Source organism: Lactuca virosa, chromosome 8 (assembly GCF_052849685.1).
Source record: "Lactuca virosa cultivar CGN04683 chromosome 8, Lactuca_virosa_CGN04683_v6, whole genome shotgun sequence".
Lineage (NCBI taxonomy): Eukaryota > Viridiplantae > Streptophyta > Magnoliopsida > Asterales > Asteraceae > Lactuca > Lactuca virosa.
Genome location: NC_136433.1, coordinates 300,490,830 through 300,512,076, shown reverse-complemented (window position 1 = coordinate 300,512,076; position 21,247 = coordinate 300,490,830). Strand labels below are relative to the sequence as shown.

General features: G+C 32.8%; 1 protein-coding gene across 1 annotated transcript; it reads left to right on the top strand.

The window, feature by feature from the left end:
• The first annotated feature begins 8,787 nt into the window (after positions 1-8,787).
• Positions 8,788-13,939, top strand: LOC145134056 (reticulon-like protein B9). The gene is made up of 5 exons (XM_079068977.1): positions 8,788-8,986; positions 9,297-9,477; positions 9,934-10,066; positions 10,264-10,333; positions 13,693-13,939. Exons 1-5 carry the CDS (start codon positions 8,881-8,883, stop codon positions 13,860-13,862), a joined length of 660 nt encoding a protein of 219 aa, XP_078925103.1. The 5' UTR covers positions 8,788-8,880; the 3' UTR covers positions 13,863-13,939.
• Positions 13,940-21,247: the final 7,308 nt, after the last annotated feature.

The following is a 21,247-nucleotide window of genomic DNA, read 5'->3' as shown; positions in this document are numbered from 1 at the left end:
TTGGAGAAACTTTTATCTTTCTGCCTAATTGATTCTTCTTATTCGTTAAACTATTCATTGAAACTTTTCCAATGATTCAGAATTGCACTTAATCTTGTAAGTATAACCATGTTTACTAAACTTTTAGTAAAACATGACAAACAGTCTTATCGTTATTTGTGGTGGACTTGATCAGTGCACAACAATGTGTACTAAATCCTTTAGTCCTTCACTTGACTCTTTGTCAAAGAATTAGTCTTCATTTTCCAAATACAAAGTTTCTCATTCATCATACAATACCAGTTGCATGATTCCAAGTTTCTGTCCATTTGAAACTTGGGTGATGAGAATCTTTCTTTATTTGGTAAATTTTAGACACTACCATAAATGAAAGAATCAAATTCACTCACAATATTGCTAACAATAGAAATATACAAACACCAATTTTCACAAAAGTCATTTCAAGGATATATATAAATAAAAAAAATAAAAATTTATTTTATTTATAAAAACGCGGAACAACTTGTCCTTACAACACAATTAAAAATGAAAACTATGTAAATATTCCTAAGCAATCTATCATAACTCCTAAGTAGCAGCTCAAAAATCTGATCATCAAACCATGCGATCGAAATCCATTTCTTCGTGATCAGACTCAGCATGCTTCTTCCTTTAAGCTTCCTTTCTTTTCTTCGATCCTACAAAACATCAAAATGCAATCTTATCACATCATGTATTAAGAATCTACAAACAGGAACTTAATAGAGTCGGATAGTGGATTTTACCTGAAGCAGAGTCATACATCTTGACTATCCCATATCTTAGATCTCTCAGGTAGTTAGGGTAGCTTCGTAACCAATGCCCCTTCTCTTGGCAGTAGAAACACACAGACTCTTTGGGAATGGCACAAGGGACAATCTTAGAATTTTCCTTTCTCTTATGGTCGAACCTTTTGACCATGGCAGATTTCTTTCCCTTAGGAGAAGAAATCCTTTCTGGACTATCGTTGTCATTGCCTATGTCCATGGAAGTTTGGGAGGTTGATCCACCAGTCAAATTTACTTTACCAGTGCGCCAAATCATTGCTGATTCATCAGCAATAAGCAAATAAGTAAGATCAATGAGGGTCACGTCGTGGTCTTTTATATAGTAATCATCAATGAACTCACTATACGACTTAGGAAGTGATTGAAGAACCAAGTCAACAGCCAACTTCCTTGAAATTTCGACACCCAACATTCCCAACTTGTCAATGTGCAACTTCATCCCTAGGACGTGAGTACATATAGACTTTCCATCTTCGTGTTTGCTTTCCAAAAAGCTTTAGTGACCTTGTACTTTTCAAGTCTTCGAACACGTGGGTCAGGGAGAATTATTGGAGGAGGTCGAGGAAGTGAAGCATGATTTCCATTTCCACGATCTAATCATGGAACATCATCTTCAAGTGGAAAGCTTTTTCCAAGGGATTCATGAAGACCATAGTTGTTAGATTTTGACATCTATAAAAGGGAGAAAATTCAAGTTAGTTGATAATAGTCCTTAATATGACACCTAAATGAAATATCATGGCTAGGATCCAACACAATGTTCTACAACTCGGAAGAGGGATGCCGTAATCCAATTGCAGAATATTTGAAGGTAGGTAAATGACGATTTACCAATTTCCACCATGAAAAACGAAAATGAAGTTTAAGTTTTAAATGAATTGAAACTCCTAGATCTTTTGAGATTCATTGAACTTTTCAATGGCATGTTTAACCTCGATTATGCCCTTCAAGTTTGTGACTGGGATGCTGAGGATCACAAACAAGGTGTGAATAACCATGCAAATTAGCCTGGTACTCTCGATATTTATCACCTAATCAATGTGTCGGTTAGCCACACACGCTCCATCGATCTATGATATTTAATGAGCTACCTATTGTCATCCTACATTAGTCCCAGATTAGTGTGCCGGTTAACCATACACGCTCCACTAACGACCAATAAGGTGCAATGTGTAATTTCATGGATTAGCACCAAATTCACATTTTTCCTAAAGTAACTAAGATTTGGGAATTTTAGAAAAATGTTTAGTTACTTCGTATTTCATTATACTTATAATGGAAGGTTGTGTCCTATCCTACTCGTTCGGCTAACGACCCTCTACTAGTCAAGGGTGCGGTGGGTAAGAGTGGATACCCAATGGCGGTCATTTTACAGGTCGCTTCCTTAAACACCCCTTATACACCAGCTTCGTGAATGAGGCCTACTAACGGTAAGATTGACTCTTACTTATACATATATAATATATTAGACTTTTAATTTATATAGCATAAGGGTGTATTTTACACTTTGTCAAAATACTATGTGGTTTTATTAATTTTCTCTTTTAATTAAACATTTAATTAATTTAATAAAACCTTAAGGGTGTAACTTGAACTATTCAAAATCTTATCAAGGTTCTAAATTTAAGATTTCAAAATTAAAGCTATTTAATTAAATTTTAAATTTCATAACCAAGAGGTGTATTTTTAAAACTTTTCAAATTACTAGGGTTTAAGAAATTAATATTTCAAAATTAAAACTTTTAATTAAATTTTAAATTCCAAAACTTGACACTTCTAGAAAAACAGCCTTTTACGACGCGCAATGTGTGTCGTAAAACGCTCAGACGACGCGCAAATGCGTGTCAAGAAAGGCACTGTCATAACGAGAGACGACACGCTTTTCCGCGTCGTCTATTTACGACGCGCATTTACGACGCGCATTTATGACACGCATTTACGACGCACAGTTATGACACGCAATGCGTATCAAGGAAAGCCCTGTCATAAAGGAAGACGACACGCATTTGCGTGTCGTAACCTTACGACACGCGTGTTTATGACATGCAATGCGTATCAAGAAATCCCCTGTCATAAAGGAATACGACACGCATTTTTGCGTGTCATAATTTTAAATGTTTTTAAAATTATATATTTTTGATAGATTTACTAATTTTCAAATTAAATAACACACATGAAAAGTCTCACAATACAAAATAAAATACCATAAACAATAAAGATAACTCATTGCATTAATATGTCAAATACAAATAATCATTCCAATAGTAAGTAAATGTAACACATTGCTAATATTGCATAATATTTATTATAGAAAACAAAACATGTAACCCATTAAAAGAAAGTCATGACTAAATTATCCTTTGACAATTTCCTTTTTAAGAGAATATGAACCTTTTGCTGATGAGAATGCTTTTGGCAAAAAGGCTTCACTCTATCAAAAGCTTCTTCAAGAGAAGATGGGTCTGCAGCAAAAGTTACACGAATTCAGTTTTTCAAACCTACAGTAAGTCCTGCAAAACCCAAAAAGAAAAGTCAAAGGGGTATATTATATGGTAGTTTGTATTAAGATAAGAATATGTGTATCTACATGAGAACGAATGAATTGCCATAAAAAATCACCAGCCAAACCTGAACATAATTTTAGGTGCTAAGATATTATAATGGGAAAACAAGAAACATAAACTGAGAAACTCAACAAGGAAATTTTGGCTTACTATAATCACAGGAAGTGCTTCAGCTTCAGACACGTCCTCCTTAATCACACTAGATTCACTTTCTTTCTAGAAAGCATCTTCAACCTTTTCAGTGGGTTTAACATCTGTATCATTATTATTTCTTTCAATGCCATCATCCCCTTTACCCTGAAAGAACAAATTATAGGTATGATTAAACAAGATAATTATAAATCAGACTTAGTATATAAATAAACGACCATTGACCACAACTAACATACATCTCCCACTTTCTCTTTCTCAAGTTTGGTTTCTCCTGCAGAACCCTGCATGATGAACATGCCACAACTTTAAACAATCAAAGAGAAAAAAAAAATGTATGTTCTGTCTTATGATCATTGTCCTTATGGGATCTAGGTTAATTGGATGTCTGAGGATAACATTTTGTTAAAGGCTCCATCACTTCATCACTAAGCAGCCTAAACCTTTTCTTCATTGACATCTCCAAGAAATAGCATTTATTTCAGTAATTAATTTAACATCTTACTTTTATTTCTTTCTATTAAGGTTTTGTAGAATTTTCAAAGTAGAATACTATAATAGGAAAAAAGTGAAGTGAAAGTATATAATAAATAAATAGATGAAAGTAGATTGGTGTATATAAAATATAATATACCTGAACAATTGAGAGAAGGGAGTCAAGGCCATCTAATGCAGAAGCACGCACAGGAACTCCAATGACATGTAAGGGTGTCAATGCAGCTACCATACCTAATCACAAATTTTGGAAAAAAAATGAAAAATAAAAAAAATTGAAATTGTTGTATTTGGAAGAAATAAAAGTAAAGTAGAGAATAAAACCTGGCAAATGGGCTGCACCCCCTACACCAACAATAATAACTTGGATGCCTCGTTCTCCAGCAGATGAAGCATAACAAAACATCAATTCACCTGTCTGTGTGTTGATACTATTCTAACCTGAATGATTAACTTTTTTTTCTTATTTAATTACCCAAGTATTGCTTTGTATTTGGATTTAAATGACTTTTAAAGTACAATGTTGTAATAAATAAATAACAGATAATAAAAGCCAAAAGATGAAGAAATAACAATACCTCCAGTAGTATCATCTTCTCCTTCATTAGTATTGAATTCCATATTGAAATCCAACTTCTCAAAATTATCATTTAGATCAATTTTAAAAAATAATTAAATATAATTAATAATTATCACATAATTTGACCTAATCTTTCTTTTCTTACAAGATAATTCAAATCAAAATACAAATAATTAATCTTTATCTTATAAAACAAGTAATTAACTTAAATTGACAATTATCCATTAATTTAATTAGGATATCAATTACCATAACAGAAAAATCTGATTTTAATTTGGAAAAACAATTTATGGTAATTATCTAAATCAAATTAGGGGCAAAATTTTCGAAATCTGTTGTCAGACTGAGCTCACGTCGTGAGCACTGTGCTCATGTCGTGAGCCTGGTTCAATTACGAAAAACGAAAATTTCCAGCTTTGAAAAACATAACTCTTGCATCATATAACAGCAAAACTACCCTAAGCTCTGATACCACTGATGGGTTTTGAGCAGAACACCAATCATGTGGTGTACATGCAACCCTAATGCTTTGGATCTAGGTTTTCCTCAAGTTACACATGCAAACAATCTTCCAAAGCATAAACCCTAATCTAACATGTCTAAGAACGAAATTCATATGTAAATAAGGGTTTGGAATCTTACCTTACTTGTTATGTAGCAATAACAAGAACACCTTGAATATCCTTGACCTCTGAAAGCTTAGTGCCCCAAGTATTGCACCTCTAATAGAGTCACAAACACTCTTGCAACAAGATGACTTAGGAGAGGGGAGGAAATTTGGTTAGGTCAACTTCAAGAAGCATAGGCCGAATTCCTTAGACTAGAGGGGTTTATATAGCCGAGGGCTGCTAGGGTTTTCAGGTGGAAACCCTAATACCTGACTTAGGCAACAAGCAACCCATGAACTCTTTTCCTTAGAGCCCATGGACGAAATCTATAAGGCTCCCTTATAGAAATTCGTCCACTCCACTCTATAGAGTCCATCAACCCATTTATGCAACTATCAATGATTTGCATAACAGTCCCTCAATCATCTAATCAGTCTCTTTTGACCACTAAATTAATTCCTGATCAATACTAATTAAATAATATGATTTCCAAATAATATATTAATCTTGTAATATATTAATTAAACCATTTTTTAGTATGAATTTATTATTCATATAATAAATTCTACTCTCTCTCCTCTCGTCATCCTATCAAGTTGCATGAGTGAAGGCAACCCAAAAGGATCATGCTCATAATCGGGTCAAGTACATACCAAAATAGTTATGGGCTTAGACACCTAATCCAACACTAGCATCCTAACATAGCATAATCATGGGTCGGCATTGGTGCCTTCGACCCGCTAACTACATGTAACACCGTAAATTCTCAAACAAAATTTTCATTTTAAAATCACATAATTCTCATTAACACATTTCACAAGAACCCCCAAAGTGTCAAATTATCAAAAACACAAATCCATAATTGTTTGAATAAAAATCCAGGATTCTCAAAAACATAACTCCATCTCGTGTGTACAATCAAGATGGTGCCTTCCCGCGATCCTGAGAAGTACCTGAAACACATATCACATAATGCGGTAAGCACTTAATTTAATCATCTTCTAACAAGGTATACAAAACAAATTTGAATAAAGAGGAATCTTAACTGCTTGTTCGTATATCTGAGTAGTATGCTTTTGACGCGTAAGCCATCCTTCCAATTTATTGATTCGATGAAAACCGAAACAAAAACAACTTCAATAGCTCCCAATGTATAGAGTCTTATTTCTCATTGATAGAAGTGAAATTATCAAACTAAATTTAATTTTCTGAATTAGTTATGGGTAACAATTTGGAGGTTGTTCTTGGTTAAATCTTCGAACAAGTTCTTTGTATAATTTCCGAACTTGTTCTTGGCAAGTATTTCGGACTCCGCGCGTAGAAGATTTTCGAACAAAATGATATAAACACAATATTTTATTTCCAATGTCAAACCTAAAAATTGACCTTTAGATAAGAAATCGTATTTTAGTATTTCGAAAATAAAGCTACTTTTTCCTTTTTCGAAAATCATGGTTAGTTTATGACATTTCATTTGAGGTTGTCATGATATAACATTTTGTTAGAAAAATGTCATCGGTGTCAATAACTTAGTTTTATGTGTCCAGTTGATACGTTGTTTTTGTTTGTTCCTTTTTATTACTTTTAGAAATAAATTTCATTATATATAAGGGTAATTACACGAATGGTCCCTATGGTTTGGGACAGTCTGGGTGGTTGGTCCCTTTAAAGAATTTTTAACTTGGACCATCCCTATTGTATGTTTTTGTTGCGCTTTTGGTCGCTGATAGACATAAAATGCCAAGATTATCCTTATTATATATATATATATATATATATATATATATATATATTATGTACTATTTATCTATTATTATAAATTATAAATAAAACATAAATCAAAACAAATTAAAAAAATAAGTTAAATAAAATAAGAAAATGTATACAATCACCATCTTCCCTTCATCCCCTATTCCTCTTCACGTCCATTTCTTCTTCCCAACTACATCTTTTCGTCTTCTTTAAACTCAAGAACCCTAATGGATCACCAAACCCACCGTCGCCGGACACCACTTCCAAGTTGCCACCACCGGCCGAAAACCTCAACAAAGCCACCGACCATGCCTCACCACATTTATACTCTTTCTAAGCACCTCTAAAGCATCCATCAAGTGATATCAGAGCGTTAATCTACGCTCTAGAGCCATCGTCGACTATGGTCATCCTCCACCACATGTCTACGATGTCTATTTCGCCGGAAACCACTCTAAAGTCGCCATCAATCCTGATTTTCACTCCAAATACGCAATATTTCTATGAAACGACCATAATTTTGTTTAAAAAAATTGATTGCAGATTGGAAACGACCACTAGCTCTCTCTTTCTCTCTCTCTCTCTCTCTCTCTCTCTTTGTGTGTGTGTGTGTGTTTATCTTTCTTTCTCTTTCTCCCCTCCCCCTCTCTCTATGTGTGTGTCTCCCTATCCCATAGACTCGATGAGATCCTTACCCACTGCTATTGGAAACATTCATAGGAAGGGTTGACAGAGAACCGATGGCTTGAGAGCACCATGAAAAGCTTCAAATGTGATCTGCTTCATTAATCGTTTTAGATGGGGTTTCATCATGAAAGTGTTGGGGTTTCAACATTTTAATTCTGATTTTGAATTCTAATTTTTGGGTTTCATTTGATTTCAATTTCTGATTTCTAGTTCTGTTTTAATGTCTTTGTCGCTTACCTAGACTCAAATTTTAAAAGAACAATGAAAAGAAGAACCAGATCTCCTTAGATCTATGGTTTTTTGTTTTGAAAATTATTTATCGGATCTATGGTTTTGTTTGTATCTAGTTTGGATCTATGATTTTTGTTTTGTTTCTAGGGTTCTTATTCGTAGCGGTGGTAGTGACCGGAGATTAGTGGCGGTGGTGGCCAGAAATGGTTTCCGATGACCGGACATAAGGAGGGGAGGAGGGTTGGGGGTAGGGATGGGTCACATTTTAATTTATTTTATTGTTTAAATAAATAATAAATAATAAATAAAAATTTAATTAAAAAAGAAATGGATGATGGTAAATTAGTTTTTTTAGAATGAAAGGGACCAAGCGTACAACAAAAATATAAAGTAGAGACGGTCCGAGTTAAAAAGAGTTAACACGCAGATTACCCTAAACCACATGGACCATTCGTCCCTATATGTAATTATACAAAGTGTATATTATTAAATACATTAATTTAATTAATTTGAATAATAAGATTTAAGATTCATAAAATTATAAATATTTAAAATTCATTTCGGCTTACTATTGAGTCGTTGACTTGATAGTCCCATTAAAAACATAACTCGAAGAAACAATTTATTAAATCAATGAAAAAAAAGCCACCATGTGTGTGTTTATGTGTAAAGTTACTCAAGAAAAAGGCCAAGATTCTAATTCAAGACTTTAATGGCAAACATGTTACGAATATTCTATTAATTTACATTAAAAAAAAGAATATTTTTACCATAAAAGTTTTAAATTACATTAATTATAATAAATCTTTTTTATTTTATTAATATATACTTTTTAATAACCAAAGTAAACCCTGCCCAAAGGGCATTCCTTTCTTCATCGTCTATATACTTTGCTTACAAGCTTGGAATCCCTACACCTCTCTCTATATCCTCTCCTTTGTAGCAACCTTTCAAAAGTCGTTATTATTTTCATTTTTAGAAACAAAAAACAGTATAAAAAAAGCAAAATGTCGACTTACACTTACTTATCGAATGACAATGACAACGGAGCACGAAGAATGAGGTTGTTTGGCCGCGAGAGGCCAATCTATGAAATACTCGGAGGTGGAAAAGGTATGATATGTGAAATAAATGTAAGCAATAATGATATGAATATTTTTTTTCATTATTTCAATCATTTGGTGTACTAGAGGGATCTCCCATAGCCACTGATAGGTTTAAAATTATTTAGTAGTTAAAATGCTCTAATCTAACTCCAAATACAGAGTAATCACAAGATTACATAAAAAAGGAGTACTAATGTTCCTTAACTTTATGTTTTTGCATTAAAATAGAGTTACTGCAAAAATGGAGTAAGAAACATCTTTTGTAAATGGTGTTATGTTTAGTGATGATCTAAGAAACAAAAATTTTGAATTATCAGCTGCAAATATTTTATTATGGAGAGACAAAGCGGTATCAGGTGCGGTTTTTATGGGGGTCATGGCATTATGGTTTCTTTTTGAGGTTGCGGAGTATAACCTTGTGACATTTCTTTGTCACTTGACCATCACTGTCATGCTTGTTATATTTATTTGGTCGAATGGAGCCAAAGCCTTCAAATGGTAAGATCTAGTTCTATGAAATTGATATAAGTGAATATAACGCCAAATTTTATAAAACTCATGTAGTTTGATTTTTTGGTTAAAAATTAAAATAGTATTTTTTTTAACACTGAGTTTTTTTTTTTTTTTTTTCCTAAAAGAATACTATACAAGACTTTAAATTTTATAGAAACCATTATAGTTTGGAATTTGTTCAATTTAAGCATTTGGATTTTTTTAATGATTTAGTTAATTATTAAAATGATGAAATTTTAAATAATAATAATAATAATAATGACAAGACCAGTATTCTTCCGATTGTAATTTTCAATTTACTACAGCTTTTATGCAAAGAGAAAAAAAATACAAAAAAAAAAAAAATTCTAAGTGGTAAAAAACATAAAAATTTGGTAGTGGTTAAATAAAAACTACAATAGTTTTTATGTTGTTTAACAAGTTTGGAATTATGTGTTACAGGACTCCTCCCGAAATCCCCAAGTTCCTATTGGAGGAATCTATGTTATGCAAAGATATATGTGAAAAACTCAACGTCTTCTTGTCGTGGCTTATCAACATTGCTTGTGGAAACGACATTAAACTCTTTTGTTTGGTAATACTTTGAAGGTTACGTGTGCAATTATATTCTCGTTTCATGTTGAAAAGTTATATAGACCGTTTTTTGTTTCTCAGTAAGTATTAATTGTTTGAATACGAGAAACCTTTTGCAACATATTGCCAAAAGGAGATCCGAATGTCTTATCAATTTCAGTATTCATATGTTGGATTCCTTAATTTATGTTTGATCAGGTGATTCTCGTTGTTTCAATGCTTTCAACGATTGGGAAATACATCACCGCATCAAATCTTCTGTTCATTGGTAAACAAACTTTGTTTATAACTTGCTTTTAGTACCTTTCTATATTATATTATGTATAGAAATTGTTTTACAATTATTACACCCCTTCGAATAAATATAAGGTTAAATATAAATATCAACATAGATATTCCAGGTATTGTGTACAAACAATTTCCCGAATCTGTAACTTCTACCTAATTGTCTAGAGTTACACCAAATCATAATTGGAATGATCCGGGAAAAATTACGATCTGGATTTCAGACAAAATCAGATATAGTAAACACAAAATACATGTTTGTTATGTGTCAATTCGAAACAATAATTGCAAAGAAAACATAGAAGAAAAGTATTTGTCTTCCAAAGTCCAAACTGAAATCATATAGATATAAGAAAACTGATAGTTGAAATAGAGGGCTAAATGCGTCTTTTAGGAATTGCCGTCTCAAATCCCCAGTGTTTCGAAGATCAATTTTTACAAGTATACACTATCTACCTACAAGTTTATAATATACTAGACGAATCCCCGCGCGTTGCGCGAGAATAAAATTATATAGTTAAAATAATAACTTTTACCAAATTCTTATTTAATATTTCTACTTTAAAACAAAATGTTAGTAGTAAAGCAAACATATAGTTAACATATTAGTTTTATTAAACATTGTAGTTTAATTTTTAAGTCATTGTGATATATACAATTATTTGATAATTTTATAAACCGTTTAAAATTGTGTAAATTATATATGAAATGAATGATAATATAACGGGTAACAAAACGTATGAACAAAAATATGAACTGCAACTTTTAATAAATTTATAACATATATAGGTGCATATACATGTTAAACAAATCACATATAATATATATATATATATATATATATATATATATATATATATATTCGTAAATGTCATATGTAATTATTGTCGTAGTAATATGGATAAATTACTTTCATATGAAGAACAAATCATGATAAGTCTATTATAATTACATATCAAATGTTCAAAATTATGTTATCTTTTAAATATTGTCTTTTAAATATATTGTGTAGGATAACCCAACAAAAAAATAATAGAAAATAAACATAATCAAAATAGAAAAACTACAGTCAAATAAATAATGACATTGGGTGGTTGAATATATAAATAAAGATGTTACATAAACATACATTTATATCAAAAGAAAAACTAACATTCGTCAACTTTGCTCAAACAAAAAAACATATATCCATTTTATGAATCTTCTTTCTTCATTTAACATCATTAAACCATAGAAACTTGATGACAATTCTTCACTAACCTGCAATCAAAATATTTTTCTTGAAAAGAAGAATCAGAAAGATATTCCAAGCAAAACATTAATGTTTGGAGAGTCACATTCAATATTGAGTAATACATACAAATCACATATAAAGATTAAATGAGAAACTGAATATAAAAAATGAATATAAAGAAAGAATAGAAAAGCTTCATTTGTTTTGGTTGAAAGAAAAAATCATATTACAATTACCATCGATGCGACATAACTCATTTCTTCAAATCATCATATTTGGATCGTGAATGCTTAACTATATGAAAACTTTTGAATCACAATATCTTCAAATCCTTCTTACATGTAAGATTTTATATAACACAAAAGACACAAAAGATTGACATTTTTATAGTAAACTTTTCACTAAATGCTAATTAAAGATAATATAAGTTATAAAACTTTTGAGTGTTAAATCATAATTAAGAAAACTTTTGAGTTGCATTAGTTAAAAAATGGGATTTCAAATGAATGTGGTTTGAGGAAGTTAAAAAAGGGGGTTTCAAATGCATGAGATTCAAGAAAAAATGTTAGCTTTATAAGTATGTATGATATATATATATATATATATATATATATATATATATATATATATATATATAGTGAAAAGTTCAATAGAGAACCATAATTATTGAATCTTCAAAAAACCAAATCTTTTTTTCAATTTCTAGAGCTTATTCTTTATCGAAAAAAAAATATAAAAATATCTAAATTCATATATTAACATTGTGAATGTGAAAAATATTTTTCGGATTCACATTATGAATTTGACGTAAAAAAAATTCGAATTTGATATCATTGGAAAAATGATAAAAAGTTATGAATTTCTGTATTTTTAGTTTTTTTTTTTGATAAAAAATAAGTTCTAAAAGTTGAAAAAAAGATTGGTTCTTTGGTTCCTTGGTTAATTATGGTTCTCTATTGAACCTCACCCTATATATATATATATATATATATATATATATATATATATATATATATATATATATATATATATATATATATATATATATATATATATATATATATATATATACACACTAATTTGAAGTATCGGTGGATGTTTCTGTGGACACTTCAAACCTTTTAACTTTTTTAAATAACAACTTTTAGTCATCTATTTTGTAAAATGTTATTTTTAGTACTTCAACTTTAAACTTTCTAAAATATCATTTTCATCTCCTTTATTTTCTAAAGTTTCGTATTTAACCTCCGTAGTATATATAATATAATAGTTTTTCCTATAGCTACTACACCTCAACTTGGTAAAATGTCATTTTGATCTTGCCGACTTCGAACTTTGTAAATTGTAACTTTCAACCCTATTGATTTTCGAAACTTTCGTGTTTGCCTCATCGAGTTTCTAAACTTTCATGTTTACCGCATCGACTTCCGAACTTTGTAAATTGTCACTTTCAACAATACATAAGTTTTATCAATATAATCATCAAAATTCAATTTACAAAATGATGGATTGTGTAGCAAAGCGGTCAAAATAGTACCTATCTACTAAATTGCAATGTTGGCTAATTTCTTTTTGTCCGAATTTAGTTCATACATTTTGGTTGTTTCTCATTTTTGGTCCTTGCTTTTGAGACATGATGTGTACGGGGCTGACATTTAGTTGCTACATGTTTTCTAAATATTTTGTATATGTTTTACATATGCAACCCATCATTCAAAAAAAATATATTGTCGTCACCGCAACACACGACAAACAAATTAAAACTAAACACAGTTTTCTTAGTTTATAATAATCATAGCAGGTGGTTTCAGTGACACTTAAATCACAACCAATACATACAACTAGGACGAGTCAACACGTTCTAATGGTTTTAAGTAACATTATTTTTTTATCCCACTTAATTTTTGTTAGATGTCTTTTATGCGACTTTTGTTATTTGCTAATGTATAGAAGGCAGGGAACCATTTTTAATGGTGTTGTGAGCACCCATAATAAAGGGTGTTATAAGCTCCCATATTTTATTAATGGATCCATATTACCCTTTTAGTGGAAATTTTTATATTTACCATTGAGAATCATAATACGAATTTTATTGGCTTATGCAATAGGGATCGTGTGCATGGGGACACTACCGTATTTATATGAGAGGCATGAGGAAAAGGTTAATTATCTGTTTGCGACGTTAATTTGGAGGATTTCGAAGGCCTACAACACGTTTGATAGAAATATTTTTTCGAAGATACCGAGATGGCCCCTCAAACACAAGAAATATTTGTAAAATCCATCAAATATATCGAATTTAATTTAATTTTTTTTACTAAATTGGAGAGAAATGATTATAAAGTAAACCGAAAAGAACGCATAAAAAATTCAAATATTTTTTCTTTAATGACATTTTGATTTTATCATGTCATAGTTTCAATATTTACTAAACAATTATTAACACTACTTTATTATTATTCAATCCGATATACTTTTTATTTATATTAAATCTATAGCAAAAATACAATGTATACTGTGTATTGATGGATGAGAGACTGAGGTTCCGTTTGTTTTTTCGAATCGAAAATGTTGTTTTTTCGAAGCGAAAAATGTCTGAAGTCTACGGACCACCTTGTTACCCTTTGTAGCAGAAGAGGAGGATCAAACGGCTGCAGCATGTAATAAAAAGTTTGTTTTTTAACCTCTGCAGACTGATGCAATAAGTTAAAGTAAGGTGTGAAAAAGTTTGAAGAGAGGGTCAAGTGTTGCGCCATTCAACACACGCGCAAAAGTTTTTAAGTCAGAAGTCTTCTAAAAAACAAACAGTTGCGAAGGGCCAAGTGTTACGTGTGTGCTGCGTGGCGCAGCAATAAGTGGTCAGAAGTGGTTTTTTGAAAAACACAAACAACACCTGAATCTCCATAGCAAATAGTAAATGAGGACAAGAGAAAGTCTATAAATAAAGTAACAATTTACCTATACAATCCTATAAGAATAGAGATATACAACTAATCAACAACAACATAAATTAAACAAAATACAGAAAGCTAAGTGTGACTAATATCTCCCCGCCAACAAAACGAAGCAGAACTCAAATTCATGTTATTAGGGTAGAATGATTTCACCAGACGAAGATTAATCTCATTATTGAAGGGTATACATACATACAGAAAATACAATGGAGAAAAGCAAAATATAATCACAAAGATTTACAAAGATATTTACTATAAATAAAAGATTTTGAATAAATATAATATATTCGTTTAACCCCCACCTCCACCCCTCAAGCGAAATTGATGACGGACCGACATAAAGTTTTTCACGAAACATGGAAAATAAGGGTCTTGGTAGTGGTTTGGTAAAGAAATCAACCGCTTGAACCTTGGTAGGAACAAATCGAGTATGAAGCTTTCCGGCAATTACAAGTTCGCGAATGAAGTGATAATCGATGTCTATATGCTTTGCCCGTCGATGAGCAACTGGAATCTGAATGAGAAATAGATGTAACGCCCGTAGATCCGGGCTAGTCAATTTAGAGACAAAGAGCATCAAAAATGAGTTTTTGATGGAAGATTATTTAGAAATAGTAATCTTAACCAAGTTGTAGAATATGTCACAAGGGTTCCGTACATATAAAGAATGCCGAAATCCGAGTTATAACGAAGAAGTTATGGCACGTCGAAGTTTCGCGACAAAACCGGCACGACACTACGCGACGTAAATAGTGAATTTACGATAGAGGACTTTTTGGCCTTAGTGATCTAAACAAAAGTTGTAGTATACGTTAAACCGAGAGCGTGCATAAAAAGAACGCCCAAATCTGACTTCGTATGAGGAAGTTATGATTTTTCTAAGATTTGGCCTCGCAGTGCACGACCCGAAACTCGAATTTTAGATCAAGCGGTTTTTGACCAACGCAACCTAAATGAGAATTGAAGATCTCATTAATAGGAACTCAACTACAAAAAGACAGACGAAAACGGAGTCCGTATGTAGAAGTTATGAATTTTACGCGGACATTTAACAGTGTAGTCACCTTCTACTATTAAATTTAAAATCGGTCAAGAATTAGCCGACGGAGTCAAAAGGAAAGTTGTAGATCTTATTTTTACCTACACGTGGATATAAAGAACATCAAAAGCGGAGCTCGTATGCGAAAGTTACAGATTTTAGAAGTCGGAAGTGTGATGTGCGAAAATGGGTGATGTGGCACAATCTTGGCCATTGCTTTCTCCCCAAGTCTTGCCACTAGATGGTGACATGTGGCACCAAGTTCAGCCATATTTCACCCTATAAATAGAACCTCTCCCACCCTCATTTTCTTCACACCTTTCCCATTCTTTCTTCTCTCTACACTCTCTCTAAACCTCCCAAAAACTCCCCTAGCGCTAGAAGAAAGCCCCAGAGCGCTCGACGGCCCGAGAAGAAGAGCTTTCGGCTCGGAAGTCCTGCCCCTGTAGAGCCCGACTTCTAGTCAATCCCCCTCGTAGGTAAGATACGCCTACCTAATTTTTAATATAGCTTTTATTTAAATATAGTAACGTTATTAGGACCTTATAATAATTATTTAAGCTATTATTATGGGTTATATAAGTGTCGTTATAATGTCTTTTTAACTACTCGCGGTACGGGGAATCTGGTTTAAAGGGCGGCATAGGGTTGTTGGATTTCAGAAGTGCTATATGTCAAAATGGTCATGCCCTCCGGTGTTTTATGTCTGGCCCCTGTCTGTATATAGTAGTTGGAAAATATTGTTTAAACGCTTATATAATAAAAATAATTCTAAGACTAATAATTAGTCACGGTAAATATTAGACTAAAATTTAGCGATAATAATGCTAGGTTTCATCGAAGAAAAATAGAATCGTTAAAAGTGAAGCGTTGTCCGAGTTTGGAATCATCACTTTAACAAGTGAGTGCATAGTTACTTTCATCTTACACATAGATATGAAGTATTTCATATAAATTACGTGGTATGTGTGCATATTATTTGAATACTTGCTTTCTATGCTGGATGAACGATTTTATACATGTTTTAAATAATTTAAAATGTATATGTATTTTATATATACGAATATGTTGGGTAAAACAGGGGTAGATGAATGACGAGAGATGAAAGATGATATGAGTGAACATTAACAGCTATAGATTTAGTGTCTAACAAATAACATCGGCAGCTATGGACTTAGTGCCTATAGAATAAACATTGGTAGCTATGGACTTAGTACCTATTAAATAAACGTTGGTAGCTATGGATTTAGTACCTATTAGCTGAACACCGGTAGCTATGGATTTAGTACCCGATGAATGAACTTTAGCAGCTATGGAATTAGTGTTTTACGAACAAGCATTGGCAGCTATGGACTTAGTGCCTATCATATAAACCTTGGAAGCAATGGGCTTCGAAATGAACGAATGCAGGATAGATGATTCTTAGGGTAGATCCTTAAGAGTAAAGAAGATAATGGGGATGAGTAATTGGGTTGATTGTTTGATGTTTAAACATAATAATTAAATTAATGTGGGTTGAATACCCTATGTACTCACCAGGTTTCCCAACCTGACCCACTCAAGCTTATTTGTATCACAGGTATCGATATGAAGCTACTTTACACTGAGGGATTTAAAAGAGATGTAGATCACTAGTGTAAATGAATGTAAGTTCTGTTTATGCTTATGTTTCTGTATTGACGATGACATCCCAAATGTTTTAAAATGGATAAAAATACATTTCTTCGGAAATGCTCTGATAACGTATTTATCATGTTTTTCTGGGAACAAATTCCGCAACATTTTTATTAAAAGAGGTACTCTGATTTTTATAAAGCATAAACAAAATCGGTCTTTTCTGGCCGTGAAAAATGGGGATGTCACAATAGAGCACTTAAATTGTCACATAAAATAGTCGGCCGACCGGTAGGTCAAACATTTAGGTCTTGAAAAAGATGTGTAATCCAGACTAATTTAGCAATGGTGTTGGCCATAGCCCTATATTCCGACTCACAGCCGGACGACGAGACGATGGGTTTCTTTTTTGCACCCCACGACACAAGATTACCTCCAAAAAGGATTGAATAGCCATATGTCGATCGACGTGTCTCTATACAGCGAGCCCGATCTACATCAGAATATCCTATTAAAGAAGATTTAGTGGCATAAGAAAAATGAAGACCATGAGAGAGAGTTCCATTTACATAGCGGAGAATCCGCTTAACCATTTGAAAATGTTGAACAATCGACAAGTGTAGAAAATGACTCGCTAGATTTACCGCATATGATAAATCAGGCCGAGTAATGGTGAGATACGAGAGAGCGCCAACCAATGACCGATAATAAGTAGGATTTGAATAAGGAACACCGGTGCTTAAGAAAACATCATTAGTGGCAAGAGGTGTGCCGACAAGATTGGAATCTATGAGATTTGCTCGCGAGAGAATATCATGGGCGTATTTTGTTTGATTTAAAAACAAACCAGTGGAACTGTATGTTACCTCAAGTCCCAAAAGATAACTTAACTTACTAAGATCTTTGATTGCAAGCTCTGCGTGTAAGCGATCAATGAAACACCGTATAGATGGCTCATGACTCCCTGTGAGTATGATATCATCAACGTAGACTAGTAAATATAATTAACATGATCCACGATGAAAAATAAATAAGGAGGTGTCGGCTTGACTGCAACAAAAACCTTGTTATGTCAAAAAAATACCCAACCATTGAAACCATGCTCTTCGAGCTTGCTTAAGGTCGTACAAAGCTTTGTGAAGATAAAAAACATAATCATGATGCTTGGAGTCTGTGAACCCGGGAGGTTGTTCCATAAAACCAGTCTCTGAAAAATTTTCATCTAAGAATGCGTTTTTGACATTGAGTTAGTGAAGATCCCAATGATTTGCAATAGCAATAGACAAGACAAGTCGAATTGTTGAGGCCTTAACCACGGGGCTAAACGTATGTTGAAAATCAAAACCTGGAACTTGGGTAAAGCCTTGAGTGACTAAACGGGCTTTATATATGTCAATAGTAATATTAGAATTGTATTTAGTGAGGAACCCCCACTGAGAACCAACGACATTTGAAGACTTTGGACGAGGGACAAGAGTCAACATGTGATTCTGATGAAGCGCCAATATTTCATCATTCATATCATCCTTCCAGTGTTGGTGTTTAAAAGTAGTTTTGAAGCCCTTCAAATTTGTATTTATAAACAAAGCTTGGAGCTGACTTGTTTGAGTGAAAGTAAGCAAATAAAAAACATGACGAGGTTTAATTACACCTGCTATGCCCCGCATAAGCATGTGATAAGTAGAAGAGCTTTTTGGTTCAGAAATTGATCTGGTAGAAGGTTGTGTTTGTGAGTCATATATTGAAGGGTCTATCGTGACTGGTGACAAAGTTGCAGAAGCAACTACTTCAGTTGCTAAAACAGCCTCTGTAGGAGCAAATGCAAGAGTATTAGACAGAGCTAAGCATGTACCACAAGGTGCTGAGTAAACCGAAGTTGAAGGCGCAAGAGATGGAACTGGTTTGGATGGTTTGCAGATTCTGTGACAGTCTCGTGCAAGGGATATGGATCATTATAAGAATCCAAGAATAAGGTGCTTTGGACGGATTTGAATATATATATATATATATATATATATATATATATATATATATATATATAATATTCGTTTGTAGAGACAGATTTGAAAAGATGGAACTAGTTTGGATGGATTTGCAGACGGAACTGGTTTGGACGGATTAGAATATATATATATATATATATATATATATATATATATATATATGGAACAATTACAGCTTAGTCCTTGTACTTCCAATTATTAATTCCAATTTTCCGATTATTTATAAATTAATTATTACTATTTCTAATTAATATATTAATCATATAATATATTAATCATATATCCTCTCTCTACAAATGTAATTCTTCTTAGTTGCTAGTTCTGAGGGCAGCCCAAAAATGACTTTGCTTTTAATTCAAGAATAAACCAATTTAGTTATTGGCTTAGACACCTTAATCCAATAGTCTCCCACTTGGATAAGTATATAATTACAGTTGTAAGTATAGACCTTGAAGTAAACACCAAAGTATGCTTTCCGAAGTCACTATCAAACTCTGATTCAAATCAGTAGTCGGTCCTAAGATAAGTGATTCGTTATTCCTATGTTTTTCAAGATATCGTATGGATACGAGACATGTATCAGAATCTATCTCCTTGTCTAAGAATCTGTTTCTCGATCTCTCGATTTGTAAAGACTTTATTTGAATTTAATTGAATAGATCAATTAGTCATGGTTGGGCCCAACACTGTATAGTCAATATCAAATCATCGAGGGGCCCAAAGATATCGCTTTTCCTGTTAGGGCAAAAGGAACGAATAAACTTTGACTATATAACTATAACCTTTACTCACCAAATCATATATGATACTACGTTTTATAACATCAAGTTACTAAAGTGTTTACGTAATACCAATACACAATCGATTCATAAATTACAACTTATGTATCTCCGTTTAAAGTGTGACAACCCGAACCTTTTTCCGTTACCGTTAGCTGATTTCCATTAATAAAATTTGAATCTTATTGAGTTCCGTCAAATTCCTTTGGTTTGGAAAATCATTTAGTTATATAATTGAACTTTATATAAGAGTCGGAACCAAAATCACGCGAAAAACCCGAGTTTCCTTTGAAAAATCAATAGTTTTCGGCCTGGTGATGTTCACGGCCGTAAACCCATGTACGGCTAGTGACAGGTGGCCCCCCACCACCGACCATGGAAACCCCCCTATAAATATGAGCATCTATCCCTCATTTACACTTTCCTGGCCGAAACCTCCCTCATTCCCTCTCTAAACCTCTCAACCGTAAACACCAAAACACCCTCTTTTCTTCCAAAAATCATCAAGAATCACCTTTGGAGGTTGTTTTGGAGCATCTAAAGCGCGTTTTTCATCGAATCCAACATCATTGTTTTTGAGTTTACGACCGTACACCCTTCAAATCTTCAAATCTTCAAAGGCTACAAAGCGTTTACGCCGTACACCCTTCAAAGATTCATAAATTCCTTAAGAACACCATTCACGGCCGTAAACCCTTCAAGGGGTTGTTCACGGCCGAGAACAGTTCACGGCCGCAAACCCTTCACGGCCGCAAACTCCCTCACACCGTGAATCTTGACCGCAAACCCACTTTTCCACCTCGATTGAGTCTCGATAACATTCCTAAACCAATAACAAGTGTTTTTCCAACACTATAATAAATGGTTTCGCTAATAAAATACAATCATACGGTTTCCACATGTTTATAAAATATTTAGATATTTTATCCCCTTTGTAACATGCTGAGCATAAGGGACTTTTTCAATCTACAGTCAAAATTGCATAGTTTTCAGATCAATACGTAAAACAAGTACACAACATACATGCAAACTATAATAGGTATAGTTTCGGTTTTCAATACATAGTTTTATGAATCCACAGTTATACATAGCAAAACATATAAACTATGACAGATTTAGTATATGATATACATTACTACATTTGGGCTTCAAGAGTACAACATTGAATCATTATTTAAGTATAATTATTACCCCACAAAGTATACACACAGGTTTAAATACAGTAGATCAATGCAGAACTACACGTAAACTAGTTAATACAGGATTGTGAGAAA